The sequence below is a fragment of the Megalobrama amblycephala genome, linkage group LG5, assembly GCF_018812025.1.
Source record: "Megalobrama amblycephala isolate DHTTF-2021 linkage group LG5, ASM1881202v1, whole genome shotgun sequence".
Classification (NCBI taxonomy): Eukaryota; Metazoa; Chordata; class Actinopteri; order Cypriniformes; family Xenocyprididae; genus Megalobrama; species Megalobrama amblycephala.
In genome coordinates this window covers 4,701,741-4,726,805 of record NC_063048.1, presented here as the reverse complement: position 1 = coordinate 4,726,805, position 25,065 = coordinate 4,701,741, and the positions used below count along the sequence as shown (strand labels likewise).

Genomic DNA, 25,065 nt, shown 5'->3' with positions numbered 1-25,065 from the left:
TACAGCCACACTGAGATCCCCCTATCTCTGAAAATTAACCATATTGGACCTTTATCCCTTGTAGTGTTGCAAAAATGCAAGCGTTTACAGAGCTTTATTTTGATTATCAATACTTTGCATCTTAAAATGTTGTTTTACTGTTCAGTAGTCCCGATGTAAAACTGTGGTGCTTGTAATTGGTAAAAAGCGGATGCAAAGCTTGTACAAAATACATATAGCCTTCTCATCACTGGAACAATAAAATGTGCAACACTTTGTTTTATTACCAAATTATATGTAATATCTAATTATTTTAACTTTTTGAGTGGAACTGGATTCATTGACTCATCCATTAATACTGACACATTTACACACTTCCCTGCTATATAATGTGTGAAAAGCAGCATGTGAAATGACAAGTATTCATGAAGGCGCAGGAAAACGATCATGAAGTTCATCAAATGTAGTAGCAGTGTTCTGGAACCATCAATTTGATGGACTCACTCAAAGACGGGCACCTGACGCCACCTGCTGGTGTGTCACAGTAAAACCCCTCACACACAGTCTGACTGGAACAAACACAAACTATCAGAGTGATGGCCCTGTCCCAAATGACACACTTCATATGCACTTTTGAACGTACAATGCCTGCCGTGTGCGCGTGTCTGTTAAGTCCACAAGACCGTAGGACAGGGGTGTCCAATCTCGCTCCTGGAGGGCCACTGTCCTGCAGAGTTTAACTCCAACTTACCACAACACACCTGCCTGCAAGTGTCCTGTATGCCTAAAAGCCTTGATTAGCTGCTTCAGGTGTGTTTAACTGGAGCTTAACTCTCCAGGACAGTGGCTTGGACACCCTATTTGTCAATTTTAGGTTTCAGAAGGGTGCTCGCAAGTGCCCACTTTGTGGTCCACATGCGCCCTCGATGCGCTCTTTTGCAGAGCCTGCACTAGTACGAGCTCTGCACTTCTTCCCGACAGTCAAATCAGAATTAAGTCACGAAAGTGTGGACTTGTAGGGAGACCACTAGTGTTTAGGGTGTCATTTGAGACAGGACCACAGTGAACAGACCCAGTGCTGTTGAACTGTTACATCAGCACTCCTGAAGCTCTGCTCAACCAATCAGATTCAAGGACTGGAGCGTTACATGATGCTAAACATGGAGACATACTGACAATGAGCTGCAAGAGAGAATCTGAGTCAAAGCACAATTAAAAAGCAAAAATAATGGAATAATTAAGAAGGATTTGCTCTGGAACTTTATTGAAGTAATGTTAAGGCTCATGATTGTGAGAACAACTGCTGATTGGTTCAGTTTAACCGTCTCCTCTTTCTTGCCTGCAGTTCCTCCAAAAAGTCCTGGAAACGCTCAGGTGTCACCTCCTAAAACCAAACCAGAGACCATTTAAAACTGAGCTTTACTTCTTATTGATCTCAGTAACTGACATGATCTCATCTTTACCTTACTCTGGTTTGACGACTGTTGAACAAACTCACGCAGCTCGTCTTTCAAGTCATTGTACTCTAGACACAAGCAAAAAAAAAAAAAAAGTCCACATTTCAAGAAAAGGCACTTCTATAAGAAATCGTGTGCGTCAGTTGGTCCTACTATAATAATATTGAAGGTAAAATTAACTTATATAGTATATTCTAGTATATAAGTAAATTACACTCGATGTTTTTATTATAAATAAAGTTTAGAATTACATAATCATTTCTACATTCAAACATGCATTAAATATTGAACACCGTTAAAATTTAGAATGAATATGTAACTGTGCATAGCTATATTTATCAGAATGTTTCTTTCTAGAGTTCATTTTTCTAGCTGACTAACGAGTTTATATTCACATTGTTTACAAGATGTTTTACTGACGTCTTTTCGAGGTTGAAGCACTGATTGAGCGATTACACGAGACATGATACAGATTTCAGTAAGTTGTACTCTATATTTTAACATACCTTCAGATGTTTATTCATGTTTATTTAGCGCTGTAACTGGTATTAAAGCGGAAGAGAGGATGATCACATGCTTCTCTTTAACTGAGGCGCTAAAGCGATCTGTCACGCCACATTAAACAGCGGCAAAACGGTATTTATTTTTTAAATCTCAAAATAAGATGGACATCACTTGAAATCTGAGACTTTGCTTCATATCAAAAGTAACAAAACACAAAGATTATTGCGATTTATTGGATGGGAGGCGCTACATATTCTGCTCATTCATCAACTGAAAACAGACTAGACTAATCGATTCTTGGGATTTAAGAATCGATAATGGTTTGTAAAAATGAGAATCGATTAAAATCAAGAAATCAATATTTTTTACCCAGCCCTAAGGGCCACACTTACGGTAAATGACCTCGAGCTGCTGCACGTGGGTCAGAGAGGTCAGTGAGGTCAGAGAGGTCAGGCAGGACAGCAGCAGGTCGTCACTCGTCAGCGCTTCAGTTTTGGCTTTCTCCTCATACGCGAGCAGCGTGTCCGACTCATCCAGCAAGAAAGGAACACCTGACTCTACATACATTCTCTATACAGAATATATATGAAATTAAAAATAATCAAAATATTACAGAAAAAGACCTCTGTAAAGCTCAACATGACGCCCACCTTGCAGTCGGTGCATCGGCAGAGTTTCGCTCTCCAGTAATAAGGCCAGAACACAGCGGCTTTCCTCACACTCGCCGCATCTTCAGCTTTAAGCTCTTTTAAAATGCATTTGCCAGCTTCTGAGTGCTGTTGATCTGAATCACGGCCCGCGGCTCCGGCTGCATCAGTCTGATGAACACATGATGTCAAACTCATTCACAATGTTTAGGTTGGGAGATTTGAATTCATGTTTGCACCGTTTGGCAGTCGCTACTCTACATACAATCAGGTTCATGACATACGACATGCTGTTTCTCACCGCTTCTTCCTGACCCGATGAGGGCGTATCATGGACACTTGAACATTTTCCCTTTTCATCTGACGTATTTTCAGCATTCACATGCACTGTACAAAGGCTTTCTTTATTCAAAGGAGAACCTAGAGGAGATCACAAAAATAGAAACCATTTAAAACAACGCAGTGACTGCAGAACTGAACTTTGTCATCAGCTGACATCAATGTATTTAAAAGCTGAACATCTTCAGTGCTGTAGAAACACAAGAGAACATCCTACAGACCTGCTAAATGCGCTGCATACATCCAGAGGAACGGCGCTCGATTCATGCAGTGAACGCAGATCATCTCCGTCAGCTCGTCACCGTCCACCGCTGGAGAATCCAGATGCTGAAACATCGAGATGCACTTTAACACAAGAAGACCAGAGGAGGAGCAGAATAAATCAGTGTGTGTGAGTTTACCTTCTCATGAAACCAGTCTTCACACACGATACACTGGATCATTTCTTCATTAACCTTCAGAGAATAAAAACAGCTCAAACCTCACAGATAATTCAGCAGACCTTCATCACAGCAGAGGATGAGGAGGGTCACACACACCTGATCGTCTTCATCAGGATACGGCCGGTCACATGAGCAGTATCGGCCAAAGTAGTTGTGATTGTACGAGTTCTTCGCATTTCGTGCTTCTTTTCCCTGTGAACATCAGATCACAGAACAACATATTAGATCTCATGCGACATCTGAACAACCCCAACACTGCTTTCTAACCAGACGTGTCACGTGATAAAAGGAGCGTTTTCCATGATAATCAGGGTTTCTGTCCTAGTCTCGCACAGCCAGACATTCAGAGTGACAGGTCTGGACTCTATCGCAGCTTTCATTGGCCAAGGATCGCCCAAGAGGACGTTTGTCTGACATGTAACCAATCAGAGTTCATTTTGTGCCGTGTCATGTTTAGGAGCATGAAAATAAAAAGTTGATGTCCCTACAATAACAGGCCAGTGTGCATCTAATAAATGATTCATTTAAGAGCATTGTGCAAGTTTACTGCAACAATGGAGCCTCGAACTCCACATACTTTTGAAAATCCAGCGTTTTGTTGATCCTGGTAAGCGCATGTAAACACAACGGCGCTCTTCTTCCATGAGGGGGTTTGGCATCATGGCATTTGTTTCCAGGCGGACCATAAAAGAACGCAACACACGTCTCCTGGACATCCTGTAGAATTCAACCAACCAGATGAAGACTTCGACTCCTGAAGTGTTTCTAGTCAAGTGTGCCATATGCATCAGACGTTCAGACAACAGTCGGTGGGCATGACGTCTGAGGCTGAGACTATTTCTGTCCTAACAGAAACAGTTTCTATTTCACTGACACAGTGAAATATTGACAGCAAATTTTGATTTAGTTTTAGTCGTAAATGTGCGCTATTCATTAACCGTGAAGCAGTCTGATGTGCAATAGTGCTGTGTTTCCTGCGGTTAGATCAGCAGTAGTTACACTACAAAATGTGTGCATCTTCCACACAGGACAGCAGTATCTTCCCAAATCGTCCCTCCCTATCATTTTCGTTTCATTTTTATTCGTTGACGAAAATTACAGTAGATTTTAGTCAGTTTTAGTCATTCAAAACGCATTTTTATTTAGTCATCGTCTCGTCTTTGTCCGTGAAAAAAAGTCGTTGACGAAAATTGACAAATTATTCATCAATGAAATTAACACTGCACTGACTGACATCAAACAACAAAGTATGACAATGATACTCTCAGCTACTGATTATGTGCTTCATTTAATATTAAAAGAACTTAGTGTGAATATCAAGTGTCTAAGACACGGATTGATTCAGTCACTCATTATGTATTTAAAAATGTTAAAATGGTGTAATATTTATGAATTTGATTATGTGTTTTCTCCATTTATTTGTGAGTGCAGTGCACTTGCAGAGAGACCCCGCCCATGCGCTCTTCTGATTGGCTGTGATTTTTGATTGATTTTGTCGCATCACATCTGGTATGGACAGGCAAACTGCTGGAATCTAATCTCATCGGGTCTGGTTCATAACACTTACCATATGAAGTTTGCATTTGAAGCCATTGAATTTCTCATTGCCACAATCACAACGAAAATTCCTGTGAGAAAACAAAAAACAAACAAATGAACAAACAGTAAAACTGAATAATGGAACAATCAGTTTCTCGCTCACAGATGCCTCAGTGAGTGAATGTCAGTCTCAAGCTCCAGAAGAGCCGATCAGAGTGTTTGAGGTGAATGGATGAATCTTTCAGACCTTTTGGTGTAAAGTTCACAGATGTCATGCCCATCATGACACGCGTTTGCACAGGCCAGACACACACCGGCCGGCTCCATGCCAGCCTGAACACACGTGTTACACGCAAACACTGCCTGCCTCTTCATGTAGCCCTGAAACACACAAACACACACCTGAAACACACCTGAAAAACACAAACACAGACCTGAACAACACAAACATCAGCATGCCATACCAAATAAACATCTGTACTTACATACGTCTACACACACACACACACACACACACACACACACACACACACACACACACACACACACACACACACACACACACACACACTCACACTCTCACTCACTCTCTCACTCTCTCTCTCTCTCTCTCACAGACACACACACACACAGGCAGGCAGGCAGCTTACCTTTGGATAAGAGCAATGATCAGGGTCACTTCCGGCCAGAACAGCGAACGCTTCATACAGTTCATCTACTGCACACTGATCCATCATCACACACACAACACAGCAAAAACAAACACAGGAAAACACACAAACACAACGCGTACACAAAGCAACAACACAACACACGCGCGGTTAGAAATCACGTGGTCAAAATCACGGCGAACTAAACATGAGGAGCCAATGAAAGAGCTGCTTTCCTAACCCCGAACCGCCGCAACACGTCACTTCCGGTGTCGAAAGATTATGGCGGGAATCGTGTTTATGTATTAGTGGGGGTTTTTTAACCCTCTGTTAGTTTAAGCAGTAGCATATCGTGTGGAATTATTAACACAAATATAAGCGAAAATCAGCTATAATTATTTAAAACGTTTATGCCATTATTATTTTATTATTATAATCAAAGCGCATAATTGTTGTTATTATTATAATGTTATTTTCAAATGATTTGTTATGTTTCTTACTATATCTCATAGGTGAATTTGCTTCTGTATTTTTGTTGTGTTTTGTTCAGCACGTGCTGTACTCCGCCTCCACGTTGTCAGGGTAACGTGATGCGTCCTGACGTCAGCAAAGAGCTAGCGCTCCTCGAGCAGTCGATAACGTTTCTTGCAGCATTTGTCGGTGTATTATCGAGTGCAAATGGAGGTGACCAGTCGCGATGGACCCGCTGTTTCTGGCCTGGAGCTGCTGCAGGAGACGGAAGTTCCAGAGATGCTCCGATATTTGCTCAAAGCTCTTGTCAGAAAGCCCGTATGACCAGGTCAGTGCGCTGTTAGCAGGTTAGCTGAGGAGCTCAGTGGATTAGTGCTCATAAGCTCATTATATCTACTGTCAGGTCTGAGATCTGTGTTTATTAAACTAGAATGTGACAGCCAGGTTTTATTAGTTATGTGCTGAAATACAAATAAAGTGTTCACACTCTTCCATTACTGTTTGCTAAGGAGCCTGGTACTGGTCCAAGTTTCTGAGGTAATTGTTTATAACGTTAACCCTTTGATTAAGCTTGCCAGCTGTGTTATGATCCCTAAAGTTCCAGTATTCCCTATTATTTGTTCAGTATTCCCTGTACCTTTCCTTCAGTGAACACAGTAGCATCCTCCTGCTCTCAGAGAGTTTGTTTAGATGTGACACACGTGATGGTCCGACTGCACACGTGATCAAGCCTCTTCTGAAGAGCTGAAGATGATGTTCTGGTTCTGATGGTTTCAGGCAGCATGGAGCTTGAAGACCCGGGCTCTGACGGAGATGGTGTACATCGATGAGGTGGAGGTGGATCAGGAAGGCATCGCTGAGATGATGTTGGATGAGAGCTCCATCGCTCAGGTGGCTCGTGAGTATATAACTGACCCAAAAAATAATTCACATAGACACATCAAGTTTATTTGTATATAGTGCAGCTCAGTTTTTCAACATCTTCAGGCCCCAGCTTTACAGGAACTACACTTTAACTCTTTCCTCACCAGCGTTGTTTAAGAAGTTTAGTCACCAGCATTCTTGATCATTTTCACATAAGTTTCATGTAGGGCTGTCAAAAGATTAATTGCGATTAATCGCATACAAAATAAAAGTTTGAGTTTGCCTAATATATGTGTGAGTACTGTGTGTAATTATTATGTATATATAAATACAAACACATTCATGTATATATTTGAGAAATATTTACAAGTATATGTATTTATTTATATTTTTATATAATTTATATTATATAAATAAAAATATTTTGTTCAGAAATAAGATATTTCTCTTAACTATATACATTAATTTGTTTTATATATATATATATATATATATATATATATATATATATAATTACACACAGTACTCACACATATATTAGGCAAACTCAAACTTTTATTTTGCATGCGATTAATCGCGATTAATTGTTTGACAGCCCTAGTTTCATGGCCCACAGTATATTTTGTAGTATGAATATCGGAACATGGAATATATCAAAAGAAAGAACAGATCCTCTAGCTTCCTGCATTCTTTTTATCAGCACTTGAATGTGGGTATGTTTTATTAAAAAACACCAACATTTTGAACAAAAATGTTACATCGAATTCGCCATTTTGCGCCGCCATGTTTCTACAGTAGCCCTAAATGGACAAACTGCTCTACAGAGCACATTTGCTTGACTGACTGCTCTCTGTTGTCTCAGATGACTACATCTTTGTCCTGTGTCGGCCACTGTAGCTTCTCTATATGCTTCAAAAGGGAGTTGTGTGTGGTGGACTGAGCCGTTGGTTGAAATTTGCTACCTCACTGCTAGATGCTGATAAAATTTACACATTGTACCTTCAAAGGGTTAGTTCACGCAAAAATGAAATTTGTCATCAAGAACTCACCCTCATGTCGTTCCACACCTTTGTTTATCTTCAGAACACAAGATATTTTTGATGAAATCCAAGAATTTTTTTTATTTTTTATCCTCAATAGAAAGCAATGAAAGCAAATGGAAAGCAAAATTACCATATTCAAGTTCCAGAAAAGTAGTAAAACTTTGTTAAAATAGTCAACGTGACTGCAGTGGTTCAACCTTAATGTTATGAAGCGACGAGAAAACTTTTTGTGTGCAAAAACAAAACAAAATGAGGGTGAGTAATTAATGACAGAAATTTCATTTTTTGGTTAACTAACCCTTTAATGTCTGTACGCCCACAATGTTGACGTTTAAGATGTTTACGACATTACATCTTGTTTTGGTTTCGTCAGGTCCAGGAACATCACTGAGACTTCTGGGAACGAGCCAGGGCGGAGCACCCACTCCAGCTGTCAGGTGCCTACTTCTGACCTCTGACCTCAGCTGTTGTAAAGCTACACTGTGTAACCTTTGGCCCTCGCGCTATTAAAGCATAAATTACTTGCAGAGCAACATTGTTTGTTAATTACAAGAGTGTTTTGGCTCTGGATGAATCTGATGGTGTGAGGTGTATCTGTGTATTCACACTGATCATCTCATCATTGCACATGTCACTAATGATGTCAAAACTCCCTCCCTCCTTCCAAAAAAGAAATAAATCAATAAATGATGAAAGAAAGACAGATATCTGAATAATGACCTGAGATATCTAGGTCTTATTATTTGGTAAGTCACATACATGTCACTCATTATGACTTTTTTTTTTTTTAAACGCATAACTTTTGCTACGGTTACACCTTTTGTTTACACTACTCTAGCGTTCTCGAACAAGCTGTTTGTGCGGTTTAGTCCAAATTTTCCATTGACAGCTACGCAACTACTCAAATATTTTCCATGATCCTCACATATGTTATAGTTCAAATGAGGGTTGTCAGGGTTGACATAACCTCATAGAAATATTAATTGTGTTTTGTGTCCTAGACCAATGACTCAGTCAGGACGTCCCATCACAGGATTTGTGAGACCAAGTACACTGTCTGGTCGACCAGAGACGATGGAGCAGGCCATCAGAACACCTCGAACCGCGAGCACAGCCCGTCCAGTCACCAGCGCTTCTGGGAGATTCGTCAGGCTGGGAACGGTAGGATTAACCCTAACCCTGACCATTCATATACAGCAGTTCCTGATTCTGATGTTTCACAGAAGAACTAGTTTGACTAACAAACATTAGTAGCTTTGAAGCATTGTAAGTTAACTGTCTTTTTTTGTTTCCATCTCAGGCCTCCATGCTGACAAATCCAGATGGGCCATTCATTAACCTTTCTAGGTTAAACTTGGCAAAGTACGCCAAGAGACCGAACTTGTCCAAGGTATTTTTAACCTAAATGGAAATTTAATTGAAGTTTTTTGAAAAAGTTACTTTGTGAAAGAAAGTCATGATTTAATGTAATATCTGTGATCTAATTGTTATTAACACACAATAATCAAGTGTTTGTCATGACTCGCTGAAACCTATTTAATTTTAACACTCTGTCTCTCCCTCTCAAACACAAGACCTTGTTTGAATACATCTTTCATCATGAAAATGATGTGAAAAATGTAAGTAGGTCTCATATGATTTTGTGCTAATAGCTGTTTGCTGTGTGTAAGACATTAATTTTTCCATCTTGCCAATCTGCAGGCATTAGATCTGGCTGCTCTGGCCACGGAGCACGCTCAGTTCAGAGACTGGTGGTGGAAAGTACAGCTGGGAAAATGCTATTACAGGTGAGAATCAGTGGCATCATGCTTTCTGATGGTGTTATTCAACGGTTTTACACAAGTTTATGAATCGTTTTGACCTGCATGAAGAGATTTGTTTGAAAGTACTGATCAGATGCAGTAGAGGATTTGTGTTTGTAGACTCGGTTTGCACCGTGAAGCTGAGAAGCAGTTCCGATCAGCTCTCACGCACCAAGAGTTTGTGGATACTTACCTCTACCTTGCAAAGGTACCGTTCGGCAAGTCAAGATTTGTAGCTTACAGCTTCCTGTGACTGCTTTCAGTAAGACTGTTTGTGCTGCGCAGGTGTATCAGCGTCTGGATCAGCCCATCACGGCTCTGAATGTGTTTAAGCAAGGCTTGGATCATTTCCCAGCGGAGGTCACGCTGCTCACGGGAATCGCACGCATCCATGAGGTATTGTAAGCTGAGCTGGGACAATACATTAATGCATCGTGAATCGAGAAATGACTCTGGATCGATCAGCAGATGGCACTTTGTGCTTTAGAAACAGCCGAGCTCTGCTTCCTTCCAGTTCCTTTACACACACCACTTGAACCTTCTATAAAATAATCATTCATAAAGTTCGAAAAGGTTGAAGTGAATTACGAGGGTGTTTGCATTGAGCTGTTTACATTAATCTTGCGTCATAAAAGCATTCTGAGATGCAAATACATTCTCAGACTCAGCCGAACACACAAGCGCTCTTCTTCATGAGCATTTGAACATGTGTTTAAAATCTAGCCTAGAGCGCCATCTGCTGTTAAAAACTAATCTATTTGCGATGCATTTGGAAAATATCAGAATCGATCCAGGAATCATGATGCATCAATATATTGCCCCAGCCCTAATTTTAAGCTGTCATTTATGTTCACATCACTTAATATACTTTGGATTCATTTGTCTGTCTCCTCCAGGAAATGAATAATGTGATCTCGGCCACAGAGTACTACAAAGAAGTCTTGAAGCAGGACAACACACATGTGGAGGCCATCGCCTGTATTGGCAGCAATCATTTTTACACAGACCAGCCGGAGATCGCCCTGCGCTTTTACAGGTGGGATTGCTTTATTCTTTTCCTCTTAATTGTCCTTGTTGCATGCATGTAACCATCAAATTTGAAATTCTAAATTTGAATCTGACATCTGGTCACCTGACCTACAGACTTGTGCTCTGATACCCATCCTCTCACTCGGCATCTGATCAGGGCTGGGTATCAATACAGATGTCTCCATTCGATTCAATGAATAATTTTCACTGGCTCCACCACAAAAAACTAATAAGTAAATAAAATAGTTATTGTTTTTGTTGTTTTTGATGACAACACACACCATTAATCCACTCGGATCAAACGGCAAAAGTCATGGATAAAGACTTCAGGCTGAGCTGTATTTGAAAAAATTCGTACAAAGTGCACACTTAAAAACTTTTCTCAAGTACAGTAATGAAGTACAAATACTTTATTGTCCACCGCTGAATACAGTGTTTTGATATTTTGTCAACCACTAATGATACTTTTAGGAGCATAAAAATAAGAAAATAAATTTCTTGCTTTAAAAAAACCTTATAAGTGTGAGAAAATTGAAGAGCGTGAACACTAAACATAATCGGTTGTGTTCATATTCAGCATATGAGAAATATTAATAGTGCTGCTGTCAATGCATTTTGGTGCAATACTGTAAACAGTGCGATATGTGTTGAATAAAACTTTAAAGGAGTAATGGGGAAACTTACAGTTATTATTTATTGGTAAGTTAACCAAATGATTAATCAACTATGGGGGTGGGAAAATTGATAGAAAGACTAATTGTTAGGAGCATCCCTTTAGTGAAGGTAAACACATGGGACATATGCGTGAAAGACGGGATCTGTGCATCATGACTGGTGTTTGGTTTCTGTTCAGGCGTTTGCTGCAGATGGGGGTGTTCAACTGTCAGCTGTACAACAATCTGGGCCTGTGCTGCTTCTACGCCCAGCAGTATGACATGACCCTGTCGTCCTTCGAGCGAGCATTAGCCCTGGTGTCCAGTGATGAGGAACAGGCTGATGTCTGGTATAATCTGGGACATGTTGCAGTGGTGAGCAGACACTCTGTGTCCAATGTCACACATGTTTAGGTCAACTGTATAACAGTCTGCAGACGAGGAAGAAATCACTGTCCCGCACTGGTGGAACAAACTCCTCACTGGAGTATCACTCAGCAGTTCTGACTTACTCTGACATGTGATTTAGAGACTTTGTGATTTATACAGAGTCAGGAGTTTGATTCAGACTGATTTCACTCGATGAAGATTTTTTGCAAACCAAACATTTAATGGAGCAAGAAAAGGCAGATATACTTCTACAAACAAACACAGTATATTTACTTGTTTTGTTCCTCTTTTACTGTAGATTTTCTGAGATTTGTGTATAACAGCTGGTTTAAAAATGTGTGTTTATAATAAAATTGCAAAAGTATTAAATGTTGCCATTGTGCCCAAAGCAGAAACATTGGTTACACTTTATTTTAAGGTGATGTAGTTACATTTTACTCACTCAAAGTAAGTACTGAGTGATATTAATTAATTAGATGTAACTTAATATAGAGTTACAGTAATTGTTCAGGGTTTTCGTTTAGGGTTAGTTACTTGTAATTATTCATAATTTACTGTTATTACTATAGTAAGTATATGTAATAACGTGTAACTACATCACCTTAAAATAAAGTGTTACTGAAACATTTGATGGAAAAGCTGATTCCACGTGTAGTAGGTCTTTGATGGATTATGACATATTGCCAGTAATAAACAAAGTTATTAATGAATATATTTTTTTGGCTTTTCTTTCTCTCTTGCACAGGGCATTGGTGACTTGACTCTGGCTTACCAATGCTTCAAACTGGCCTTGGCTTTCAACAACAACCACGGTGAAGCTTATAATAACTTGGCCTGTATTGGAGCTACGGAAAGGCCGGATCGAGCAGGTCAGGTTCTTCCCAAACAGTCTCGTGATAGCTAACGTAATCTCTACGTTAGTCCAGGATCAGGATTGAACATCTCTGTAACTTGTTTTGTCACAGGCGAAAGCTTTTCTGCAGACGGCTGCTTCATTGTCTCCTCACATGTATGAACCACATTTTAACTTCGCCACACTCTCTGATAAGGTACGGCTCGCAACACTGATGTGTGTTACTCTGTCATTGTTTTATGATGATATGGCTTCTGGTTTATTGTTTTATCTTCAGCTATATTTAGATATTACTAATCAAAATGACAAAAATAAACATGTTTACATCCCTCACAATATTCAGAAATATATTTTCAGGGTTTTTTCAGCTAAATAAATTTGACAGTTTAATGAGCTTTCTTTGTGACTTGAAGGTTGGAGATCTTCAGAGTAGTTACACGGCTGCTCAGAAATCAGAGGATGCGTTTCCTGAGCATGTGGACACTCAGCAGATCCTGAAAGAACCTCAGACAGCATTTTGCCACTCTATAAGATGATCAACTCTTATATCATCACATCAATGTTGGGAGATGCAAATGACTTGCACAGACTGGCTTTACATGTAGGTTTCTCATTTAAAAAAAAATAAAATGAAAATAATCTTAAAAATTGCATTTTTTTTTTTTTTTTTTTTTTTTACCACTGCTCCAATGAGGCAATTTATTTCACATAAAACGGCTCCAGCTCGCTCCAACACACCTGCTCAGAAGCTTCTAGTAGTCTAACTCCTGAAGACCTTGATTTACTGGTTCAGGTTATAATAATAGTTTAATGTATATATTGTTTTTCCCCGAGCTCAAAGTGTGTTACAATCAACAATACATCCAAAACAGGTCAAATACACTAAACAATACATTATACACATCAAACACCACAGATGACCATGAAATCTGAGTCAAATGATTTGTCTGAGGTGTGAAGTTTTGTATTTTTTTTATCTACAACAGTCAGAATTTGGGTATTGTAACGTGTGGTCACTGGCAAACAGATGAAGAAGATGAAGGGTAATTCCAATAAGAAGTTTAATGACAATAATTCAGGAACAGGTATCAACACACACATGAAACATACGGGACCGGACACTGAACTGAACACAAACAGGAACTGATTTACACAGAGCAGAAGATGAACTACTGATGAACAGTGATGGTGAGTTAGTGTCCATGTGACTGATGAGTGGCGGGAACTTAGAACAAAGGAACGTGACGAACAGAACATGACAGTGACCGTGTGACAGATGTAACTCTATATTCTGTACTGTAATGCTCTTTTTATCTGGACTACCAGCACACTCCATCTCCCGCTTGCAATATATTCAAAATTCTGCTTACTTACACTTACACTAAATCTAAGTAACTTACACTAAAGGTTCTGCTCATATTACTCCCCTCTTATTTAACCTCCACTGGCTATCCCATTGTCACAGTCTCAGTGCCATCCAGACCTGTCAGCTCCGCCCACTAGACAGCACTGAAGTTGAACAGAAGATTAGAGAAACAGGTGAATACAACAACTGAACCGCTTAAACAAGACGGACAAGGAGCAAACTGAAACTGAGGGATTATATACATGGAAAACAAGGGAGCAAATTAACAAGACACACCTGAGCAGAATACTCAAATCAATCAGTAACCATGGTGACAAACAAGCAGGTGACAGAACTAATGAACAACCTAGAAGATTAACAAAGAAACTCAGACAAAAGAGATCAAAAACATGACAGATATATTATAAGCTGGTCAGCTGTTGAATTCTAATGGTCAACTTTTGAGTATTAATGAACCATGTCTTGAATTTAAGTGTCATATTTCAGTTTAAGAATATTGTCATGAATTCACTATCTCTGTTCAGAAATCAGGCACTTGGTGTAACACTGCAGGAAGAAGGTCTCCATAGATCATTTAATGAATAAGTGCAGTAACCAGTCGATCAGATCTCTCTTTGTTAATATCTCTTCTCCCCCATCAAAATTTGTGTATGTTTCCCTCATTTGTGTGGGAACATTTTTGGGGAGTTCTTAGTCTGTATTGTTTAACAAATATATATGAAGCTATTTCAGGCATCCAAGGCCAAGTCCTATCTATTTGAATGGGGGAATCCTGAAATCTCAAAAACTGCCTGGCGAACTCACAATTAAATAATATATTTCAAATCAGCAACAAAACCTGACATGAACTGTCCCATAAATGTTGTTTCTTATGATCAAAAAAAGATTATTTTTCAGGCTAGTGCAGTCATAAGCGCGAGTCTCGGGTTTCTATGGGAACCGGAGCTTAACCCATTTTAGCTCAGAGTATAGTTGTCATTTTCCGTTTGTTTTTTTATAGTTGTAATTTTCCTTTTGTTATTTTTCTAGGTGTTTTTCATGTTTTATGTCTCAATGACATGCAAGAAAACAACCAAATAAACGATTTCAAGAACAAACAAAAAAAAGGTATTGACTTCCTTCCTGTGACATGAGGCTGTCAACTTCCTACCCCTACTTATAGGAAGCATATTGAAGGCAAACCCTCCCAAAGAAAAGTAATTTTCATGTTAATATGAAGTATTTTTTGTTGACATATATATATCTACGTAATCATGAGGGAATCATCCAAACAAAACAAATCTTACAAGAGATCTATAGTTTTTTGTATACTTAGTCAAAAGTCCAAGCGGCAACTATAGTTGAGATAGTAGATCTTTACTTAATATCCTAATGATTTTTGCCATAAAAGAAAAAAAAAAATCTGTAATTTTGACTCATAAAATGTATTATTGGCTATAGCTACAAATATACCCGTGCGACTTATGACTGGGTTTGTGGTCCAGGGTCACATATAGGAGTAATTTTTTTTGAACAGTGTAATTTAACTTTTTTGATTCACAATGTCCTGTTGGAGCATCTTAATGGCTGCACTTTGTTCTACACTATGTTTTACCACTTTAAAACAAACAGATTTGTTGTTTGTTATGTTTTCATATTCAAGAGATTATAAGCTAGATGCAGATTTTTTGGGTTCACATAGAATGTTCTTTGACTTTGATTGATCTGCTGATCTGTTGAAAGCAGTTATTTTGAGTTAGATGCATAAATGTTATCCTCCTATTCAAATTTTACATTGAAGGGGTGCATACAACATATTTGCCCACCGGCAACTATAGTTGCCACACATTTAAATACATTTTGTAAGGAAAAAAAAAAAAAAAACCTGTGGAAAACAAATGCAGAACATGTTCACACAGGACATTATTAATAGGACTATATGCATGAAATCATTCAGAAAAATTTGGGCACAAATGGGTTAATGGCAGCTGCAGTGATGCAAAGACTTTATCAATCAGCGATTGGCTCTTTTACTTTAGACCGTTTTTTTGTTTTTGTTTTTTTTACGTATTCCACCAAGTTGCAGTTTCTCCCATTCATAATAGGAGTGATCCGTCTTTCTATATCTAATCTTTGATATCACAAATGTTATGTTTGTAGGCCCTAATTGTGAAAGAGTCTATTGTGAATATCTTTCTTTTGGTATGAAATGTCACAAATGAATTGCAACCTAGTCTTAAATATGTCACCTTTTTTACTTTAATTAAATCAATGTCTTTTCCAAAAGAAAAATATATATTATCGATATATTTGTCTCACTGCACATGGTTCAAATCTGAGAATTTGAAGTTAAATTCAATTTCAGTCTCAAGATTTTATTACGCTGCAGTCGCTGCTTCCGGTCATGAGTATGAGGAAACGCAGCTCTGTTTATCATATTAGATACACTTGAGAGTGTTAAAAGATGTTATAACGTTACTCTGTGCGTTCACTCGGCGGCTGCTGTGAGACACTGTTACACACTTGATGCAGAAACTTGAGAAAATGAGATCCAGGCAGTAGATAAAGTTGATGAAAAATTATTTATTCATTACAATTAAATTTAGCCTCACACGCAAACTTTAATCGATAATGAAATTACCTAATAAAACCAAAAGGTAAAATAACAACCATAAAGAAGCAGTTAATAGTTAACAATGAAATTTAGAGTATTGTAAAATCCAGAGTATTGTATCTAATAGATGAAGATCAAAAAGAGCAATAACTAAGACATTTGCAGATAAGAGACAAGAAGTAGAAGCCCAGGAGAGCAAAGGAGGGAAAAAAGCTGAATTATCAACAACTCAGTCCATATTATAGGCTACCATAAGCATACATGGAAATTCTCAACCCACACAAACGGATGTTTTTATATTAAAAGGAAAGGTTAAATGGTTTTACCCATTAGTCATAGACTGGTCCAATGTCAAAAATAGATATAAGAGTTGTTTTGACCCCCTTTGGGGAATTTTGCAAATCTTACCTTTTTAAATGTCATCAGGAATAATAACAGACATATTTTGATCAGATTTCAAATTCAAATGGTTAATTCTGAAAAACATCACTTATACAGTACTTGGCAGGCGTCCAATGTCTAACCACAAACGTGTCAGCGTGACCTGTCACACTGGAACACTTGAAGAACAATTGAACATAACATACTCTTAAATATAAAATAAGAATAACCATAAAGGTACAATCACAAGTGAATACTTGAAAATATGATGTGAATTAATATGTAAAGTAGAAGTACATAAATATAGGAAATCAAAAGTGAAACTGATAAATCATAAGCCATAAATGATTAAAATAAATATTAATAGAAATGCATGAATATGAATATTGACCATTTTGGATCCATCAACACTGCAGTAAGATAGATTCGATTTTAGAATATCATATTAAATGCTGGATGGCTTGTGTTGATAAATGGCAATACATTTTAAAGCGTATTTTATGATGGAGAAAAAAATAATTATGCTGTAAGCTATGTTAGCTACTTGACAAAATAGTGTTTTTCTCTGAGGCATGATTAAAAACATGGTACTTGCGGAAAATCGAGTAAAATAGATTTAAACAATAAGACTAAACGTGTTGAGCTATATAACAATAATTAGTTTTCTGTCAAAAATAAAACTTTTCATATCAGACAAGGGAACAACTGTTTGGATGCATTCATTGACAGAAAACTAAAACACATGATATATTAAAGTGTCTTTGGTGTGTTCATGGTTTCTACAAAATCAAGGGTAACGCAGGTATGATGTCATTGATAAGCGACACATGGTCCGTGTACTGATTAAAATTACTTATTTCTCTGGATTTAAGCATTCTTGGAAACATCTGGGATAATGTAAGTACACAAGTCAACAAAATATATAACACTGATCTAGTGGTTTTTGGATATCATATTTTAATCCAACAATCCCACATATTGATATTGTGCCTATGAGTCAACACTTTATTGAATGCTACCACCATTAATTATTTTATAAAGACATACTAAATACATTAATACAAATGTAATACAACTATAACTGTAATAAAACTATAGTTTGTATTCCAAAAGTGAGCTTGAACTGTTTTTTCTCTCTCTCTCCATAATTATGAAAAATTTATCTTTCATTAGTCTTTGTCTCCCTCTGCTGGTAAAACAAACACAAATATATTCAGGCTCTATATTTTCTCTGTAACAAAACTTCAGCCTTTTTGAATTTATACTGTGTTTATACAAATAAAATGGTTAATCAATGAATGAGAAACTGTAATTTGTTGCTCTGAAATAAAAGGTGCTTCACTGCCGCCTCATCAGGTCTGTCAGAGGATCGTTGAAATCTAAATGAATCTTAATTTATAACAGTGAAGTCACTGTATCTTCAGTCTGTTGATTCTGTTGACTGTGAGTCTCTGTAGTGGATCCTTATTCACCATCAGATGAACATGAGGAGATCAGACTGTCATGTGCTAAAATAAAACACAAACAGTCACATGTGCAGAAGGAAACATTACGTCTGTCACATCTTTTCCTAAGAAAACTAGATAAGCTTTATCAATTCATTCTCACACATGATAATATAGCTTCTGTCTGATGCTCAAAGTCACTTTACAAAATCAAGAGGTCATGAAAGGTCACTTTCACACAACGGACAGCTGATCCAGAACCAGCAGAAATCATCATTACACTCCACTACAAATTTAATATCAGATGTTGCAACTCATAATATAATAACTGCACATAATGTAATACGTATTACATTATTATTGTAATAAATTGTTCATAATGTAATGATTTTATCAAAACAAAATAAAATCTTGAGCTCATAATGTAATTTTACATTATGAAAAATTTACATTATAAACTCACCATATTATCATAACTGAAAATAGTATTCTCTTTTAAAAAAAAAAAAAAAATTCCAGTCTTAAACTACCTGCAAAATGCAACAGATTTTAATATTCATCCAATTATTATGATTATTATTATTATATTTTTGTTAAACATAAAGCATTGGTATTCCCTTACAGTACATTTTAAAATCTAAATACAATCTTAACCTGCCTACAAAATCCACCAGATTACGGATATTATTATTATTATTAATATGATTATTATTACTATATATATAATGTTTACATACTGTTAAATGACAGTTAAATACCAACACTGTACAAATGCTGTGTATAAAAAACCCTCACGGTTTCAGTGTGTGTGTGTGTGTGTGTGTGTGTGTGTGTGTGTGTGTGTGTGTGTGTGTGTGTGTGTGTGTGTGAGATAGATCACATTACCTGCTTCAGCCAATCACAGCACAGGGTACAAGTTCAGCAAACATTTCTTCACTTTAATACAAGTTACAGCAAAACAAATCCTGAATGTACATCAGAGGACATGTTGAAAAATACAGTATAACTTACAATCATGTACAGTGGTTATACAGGTGCTGGTCATATAATTAGAATATAATCAAAAAGTTGATTTATTTCACTAATTCCATTCAAAAAGTGAAACTTGTATATTATATTCATTCATTACACACAGACTGATATATTTCAAATGTTTATTTCTTTTAATTTTGATGATTATAACTGACAACTAAGGAAAATCCCAAATTCAGTATCTCAGAAAATTAGAATATTGTGAAAAGGTTCAATATTGAAGACACCTGGTGCCACACTCTAATCAGCTAATTAACTCAAAACACCTGCAAAGGCCTTTAAATGGTCTCTCAGTCTAGTTCTGTAGGCTACACAATCATGGGGAAGACTGCTGACTTGACAGTTGTCCAAAAGATGACCATTGACACCTTGCACAAGGATGGCAAGACACAAAAGGTCATTGCAAAAGAGGCTGGCTGTTCACAGAGCTCTGTGTCCAAGCACATTAAAGGAGAGAGAGGCGAAGGGAAGGAAAAGATGTGGTAGAAAAAAAGTGTACAAGCAATAGGGGTAACCGCACCCTGGAGAGGATTGTGAAACAAAACCCATTCAAAAATCTGGGGGAGATTCACAAAGAGTGGACTGCAGCTGGAGTCAGTGCTTCAAGAACCACTACGCACAGACGTATGCAAGACATGGGTTTCAGCTGTCGCATTCCTTGTGTCAAGCCACTCTTGAACAACAGACAGCGTCAGAAGCGGCTAAAGTCAAAAAGGACTGGACTGCTGCTGAGTGGTCCAAAGTTATGTTCTCTGATGAAAGTAAATGTTGCATTCCTTTGGAAATCAGGGTCCCAGAGTCTGGAGGAAGAGAGGAGAGGCACACAATCCACGTTGCTTGAGGTCCAGTGTAAAGTTTCCACAGTCAGTGATGGTTTGGGGTGCCATGTCATCTGCTGGTGCTGGTCCACTGTGTTTTCTGAGGTCCAAGGTCAACGCAGCCGTATACCAGGAAGTTTTAGAGCACTTCATGCTTCCTGCTGCTGACCAACTTTATGGAGATGCAGATTTCATTTTCCAACAGGACTTGGCACCTGCACACAGTGCCAAAGCTACCAGCACCTGGTTTAAGGACCATGGTATCCCTGTTCTTAATTGGTCAGCAAACTCGCCTGACCTTAACCCCATAGAAAATCTATGGGGTATTGTGAAGAGGAAGATGCGATATGCCAGACCCAACAATGCAGAAGAGCTGAAGGCCACTATCAGAGCAACCTGGGCTCTCATAACACCTGAGCAGTGCCACAGACTGATTGACTCCATGCCACGCCGCATTGCTGCAGTAATTCAGGCAAAAGGAGCCCCAACTAAGTACTGAGTGCTGTACATGCTCATACTTTTCATGTTCATACTTTTCAGTTGACCAAGATTTCTAAAAATCCTTTCTTTGTATTGGTCTTAAGTAATATTCTAATTTTCTGAGATACTGAATTTGGGATTTTCCTTAGTTGTCAGTTATCAAAATTAAAAGAAATAAACATTTGAAATATATCAGTCTGTGTGTAATGAATGAATATAATATACGAGTTTCACTTTTTGAATGGAATTAGTGAAATAAATCAACTTTTTGATGATATTCTAATTATATGACCAGCACCTGTAAAGAGTCTACACACCTCTGTTAAAACAGTTTGGTTTGGTCAACATGCCCTCTGATGAAGAAATGTTTGCTAAACTTGTACTCTGTGCTGTGATTGGCTGAAGCAGATAACGTGGTTTTATGTTTTTAAAGCTGTTACAATTATGACAATATGACATGTTTTGGTGAGTTTATAATGTAATAATTTTCTCATAATGTAAAAAAAAAAAGTTATTACATCGAGCTCAAGATTTCATTACATTTTGAGAAAATTGTGACATTATGAACATTTTATTACAATAATAATATAATACTTATTACATTATGAGTTTCTACAAACCCAAATCTCAGATTATCACAAACACAGAGACAGTTAAAGGGTAAAAGCTGGAAATAACATTAATATTATTTTCACAATCAGTCACAACACTATGAGCAGAATTAAACTCAATTTAAACAGTTTAAAGTTCAGAGACCTACAGAAACTGAAGCTGAATTTAAGACTCATTATCTGATGATCTCAGACACAATATTCACACACATGTGCTGTTACTGAACCTGGTACAATTTCCTTTTATTTCTAGAGAGTAAAACAGCCATTTAAACTTTATATGAAAATATGATGATGAAAATTGTTAAAAACTATTCTTACATTAGTATCTCCAGTTTATAATGTGGATCATCCTTCAGATCAGAGAGCAGCTTCACTCCTGAGTCTCCTAGATAATTCTCAGACAGATCCAGATATCTCAGGTGTGAGGGGTTTGATCTCAGAGCTGAAGCCAGAGCATCACAACCTTCTTCTGTGACACCACAATCCCACAACCTGTAGAGAACAATGACACACTCTTCACTCTCTCAGATCAGATCAACACACATTAAGCCTCCAAATCTACAAATCTTAACATAACCAGTTAATAAACAAATAAATAAATAAATAAATAAATATCAATGCTGTCAATATGAAATACATACTCATTTTGTCATAAAATACATCAGTTTGGTTTAGGGGATATATAATATAATATAACAGTATAATATCATTATTTCTATATTAAGTCACCATAAAACATTGAAACCCAATGTGTGTGTGTGTGTGTGTGTGTGTGTGTGTGTGTGTGTGTGAGTGCGTTTATTGACATATCAGGACACAAATGTGTATAATGACATGGGTATGACATAAGTATTACAAAAAGAGGTGACTTATGAGGACATTACTCCATGTCCCCACTTATAAATCACACAGAATGAGTTTTTGTGAGAAAGTAAAAGTGTGCAAAGTTTCCTGTGATGGGTAGGTTTAGGGGTAGGGTTAGTGTAGGGGGATAGAAAATACGGTTTGTACAGTATAAAAACCATTACGCCTATGGCATGTCCCCACAATTCACAAAAACAAACGTGTGTGTGTCTGTGTGTGTGTGTGTGTGTGTGTGTGTGTGTGTGTGTGTGTGTGTGTGATTAATGTATTTGTAAACATTTTAAGGAACTCTTGATAATAATGTAATTAATGTCCAATAAAGTCGATGACTCGATGACATTTTCAGTATTTCCGTGACCTAATCTAAAGTGAGAACTCTTTATGGTTAATAAGTTTTTAACAAAACATTATTTAACTCTTTACATATGAGCTAATTAAACAATAACAATGAATGAAGAACTAATTTTCCGCATATAGTCTATTAATGTATTAACTACAGTTTATAAACTATTAATTAACAATGTAAGAGCCATTATGTCTGTAATTCTGTTTTTTGACCACTGGGTGGAGTATTGGCCTTAATGAGTATATAGGTAGGCAAAGAGTAAGAAAGGGCAGGTGTGTAATTAGAGGGAAGCACAACATTTTTTGACCGTGTCTGGAGGTAAATCTGTGATGGTATCCGATGGTATTTTATATCTGCACTGGGCAGAGGAACTGTGAGATAAAATGACCTGTACGAACTGTGTGATGAATAAATCTGATAAAGCAGTATTTGGAGGACGATTTATCTTGATTGGATCTCACGCGTCAGAAACCACCCTACAACACCTCAAGTGACAAAATGGCTATTTATGTCACTACAAACTATAAACTAATAGTTTCAGGGCTCGACAATAAGGACCGCCCGATGGCCGGGGGCCAGTGTGAACGACGCTGGCGACAGTAGACAGAACGGTCACTTGCCCGATCGGGCCAATGCTGTAGGGTGTGAGATGTATATCGTCTATGATATCGAAATTGTTGATTTAATGATCTGAAATTATCAAGTATGTCCCTCACTTTACAAAAACACACCCATTGAGCACACGCATGCACTACGTGACGTAGTCTAGTAGGTCTAGTAGGTAAATCACACCTCTGAGCTCAAAAACTGGGCGTGTAAAGCTCTGGAAAAGTGGGAGTGTAGAGGGAGAGAACAACCAATGAAGCACAGACATACAACACACTCATTATACAGAATAATGAATATTAATATATGAGCACAGAGAATATGACAACAAACTCCCGAGCACAAGGGAGAAATGCGAAAGAATATTTAATAGGGCGGATAATACTTTGATTACGTTTACGAGCACTGCAGTCTCATGATGAACAACACATAGTTTAACACGGAAAGAATAAAGACAGTTTATTTTTTGTCCATTTTTCTTTGAATTTTCAATCTGAATCAGTCTTTTGTCTATTAGAATAATTGTGTCATCGTGTTCAGACACCACTGTATCAGTGTCCAGTTTGCACATATAATTCATTTGAAGAAGACTTGATGAAATATGTGTGCATAACTACACCGTGCTGGTTAATGTTTGGTGCAGGAGAATGTGTGAAATAAAAACTTTAAACACAGATACTTTATTCTGTATGAGCTATGAGACACGTGGCTAGTGTTATTAAACTCATCGTGAAGCTCCGCGCTGAAACCGATCATATGCGCGCTACGCGTCTATATCATAACAGTCGTATTTTTCATGTGTTCATATTCAAACTCCAGTTCTGACCGCATCGCGAGCAAAAAACAAAACAACACTCATGTTGTGCTGAGGGAAACATACACACGGCTCGCTGTCCGAACACAGAGGTGAATGAGCCGCACTTTTGTGACATTTGAATTCTCCGCTGTAATGCGATCTCATGCGAACATATTTTCCATTTGTGCTGGTAGATTACAGCAAAACAATCCACATGCACACAAACCTCTGCTCTGGTCGCAGGAAAACGCATTTTTGTGTTGTAGCACTGAGGAAACGAGCAACAACGATATGTCTCTGAATGACAACAACAGAGACAGAGGAGAGAGAAGTGATACTTCCTCATTCATAATACCGCAATTATAATCTTATGCATACTACAGCGCAGTGATTGGATTGAATGAGCTTTTTGTCATGAATAAATGTAGAAACTGATGTCAGCATGTTCGTCCAGCCCATATTTGGAGCCAACCAGCACTCCGCATCTTTCTGGTAGTACACGATGACGTCAGATTTTGTGACGTTGCTCCGACTTTGCTTTTCAAGAAAAGCAGAAATCGCTCTAAAAAATGCAAAAATAACTAATTTCAACTTTTAAGTAAAATTAATGAGTACCTTTAGTGTTTTCAATGATGTGCAGCCTGTACATATCTGTTTACATCTCAAAAAATGTGTTCTGGGGTTTCATGACCCTTTAAGCATCTGTAACTGCTCTTGACTGATATACTTTAATAAAGTTTCATCTATAGGCTAGTTATATTGTTGTACATTAGATTACAATATCTGTAGCTTCCTGTTTAAACCTACATGAAAATCTTGAAAAGCAGTTTCATTTCTATGTTTGTTCTGATGTATTTATTTTTGCTATTACTCATAATTTGATTATTTGTTACTATTTTATTACTTACTGTTTATTTGTCTAACAATATTTAAAATTTAATTGAGTTAATCTAGTAGTTTTTGGTGTCATAACCCTATTTATAAAGGTTACATGTATCAAAAACAACAAAAGCAATAACTAGGCTTATTTTATAGGCCCATTTTCTTTTCTTTTACTTTAT

The 25,065-nt window shown here is 37.6% G+C and overlaps 3 protein-coding genes across 12 annotated transcripts in view; 1 reads left to right on the top strand and 2 right to left on the bottom strand.

Moving 5' to 3' along the window:
• Positions 1-1,216: 1,216 nt before the first annotated feature.
• Positions 1,217-5,824, bottom strand: LOC125268300 (putative E3 ubiquitin-protein ligase UBR7). Of its 2 annotated transcripts, none has more exons than XM_048190374.1 (11): positions 5,559-5,824; positions 5,156-5,289; positions 4,937-4,997; positions 3,466-3,561; positions 3,328-3,381; positions 3,148-3,253; positions 2,889-3,007; positions 2,591-2,758; positions 2,333-2,510; positions 1,443-1,504; positions 1,217-1,363 (listed from the first exon to the last, which is right to left on the bottom strand). In XM_048190374.1, the coding sequence occupies exons 1-11, from the start codon at positions 5,643-5,645 to the stop codon at positions 1,292-1,294; spliced, it is 1,137 nt and encodes a 378-aa protein (XP_048046331.1). In that variant the 5' UTR covers positions 5,646-5,824; the 3' UTR covers positions 1,217-1,291. The 2 variants fall into 2 exon arrangements, with proteins under 2 accessions (XP_048046331.1, XP_048046332.1); XM_048190375.1 differs by having other exon boundaries at positions 1,448-1,504.
• Positions 5,825-6,101: 277 nt separating this feature from the next.
• Positions 6,102-13,311, top strand: LOC125268299 (tetratricopeptide repeat protein 8-like). Its single transcript, XM_048190373.1, is given in 16 exon segments — positions 6,102-6,357; positions 6,807-6,927; positions 8,310-8,373; positions 8,938-9,097; positions 9,237-9,326; positions 9,511-9,555; positions 9,638-9,723; positions 9,859-9,946; positions 10,024-10,134; positions 10,635-10,774; positions 11,621-11,795; positions 12,556-12,645; positions 12,647-12,679; positions 12,776-12,859; positions 13,077-13,166; positions 13,168-13,311. Coding segments are annotated over 16 exon segments (1,506 nt in total). The 5' UTR covers positions 6,102-6,255; the 3' UTR covers positions 13,195-13,311.
• Positions 13,312-17,455: 4,144 nt separating this feature from the next.
• LOC125268076 (NACHT, LRR and PYD domains-containing protein 12-like) overlaps positions 17,456-25,065 on the bottom strand; it is a 58,586-nt gene continuing 50,976 nt past the window's right edge. For 8 of the 9 annotated variants that reach the window (XM_048190170.1, XM_048190169.1, XM_048190168.1 and 5 more), the window contains 2 exons: positions 21,711-21,884; positions 17,456-18,511 (listed from right to left, as the gene is read on the bottom strand). In XM_048190170.1, coding sequence (XP_048046127.1) covers positions 18,505-18,511; positions 21,711-21,884 — 181 coding nt within the window. In that variant the 3' untranslated portion in view covers positions 17,456-18,504. The remainder of the gene's footprint in view (positions 18,512-21,710; positions 21,885-25,065) is intronic. The other variant, XM_048190176.1, reaches the window with a different exon arrangement.

Excerpts from the sequence above, each read along its gene's own strand:
- LOC125268300 (XM_048190374.1), bottom strand. The coding sequence starts at position 5,645 with ATGATGGATCAGTGTGCAGTAGATGAACTGTATGAAGCGTTCGCTGTT. Across the intron at positions 4,998-5,155 it reads TGTGAACTTTACACCAAAAG|GAATTTTCGTTGTGATTGTG; the intron begins GTCTGAAAGATT and ends GTTTTCTCACAG. Across the intron at positions 3,382-3,465 it reads ATCCTGATGAAGACGATCAG|GTTAATGAAGAAATGATCCA; the intron begins GTGTGTGTGACC and ends TATTCTCTGAAG.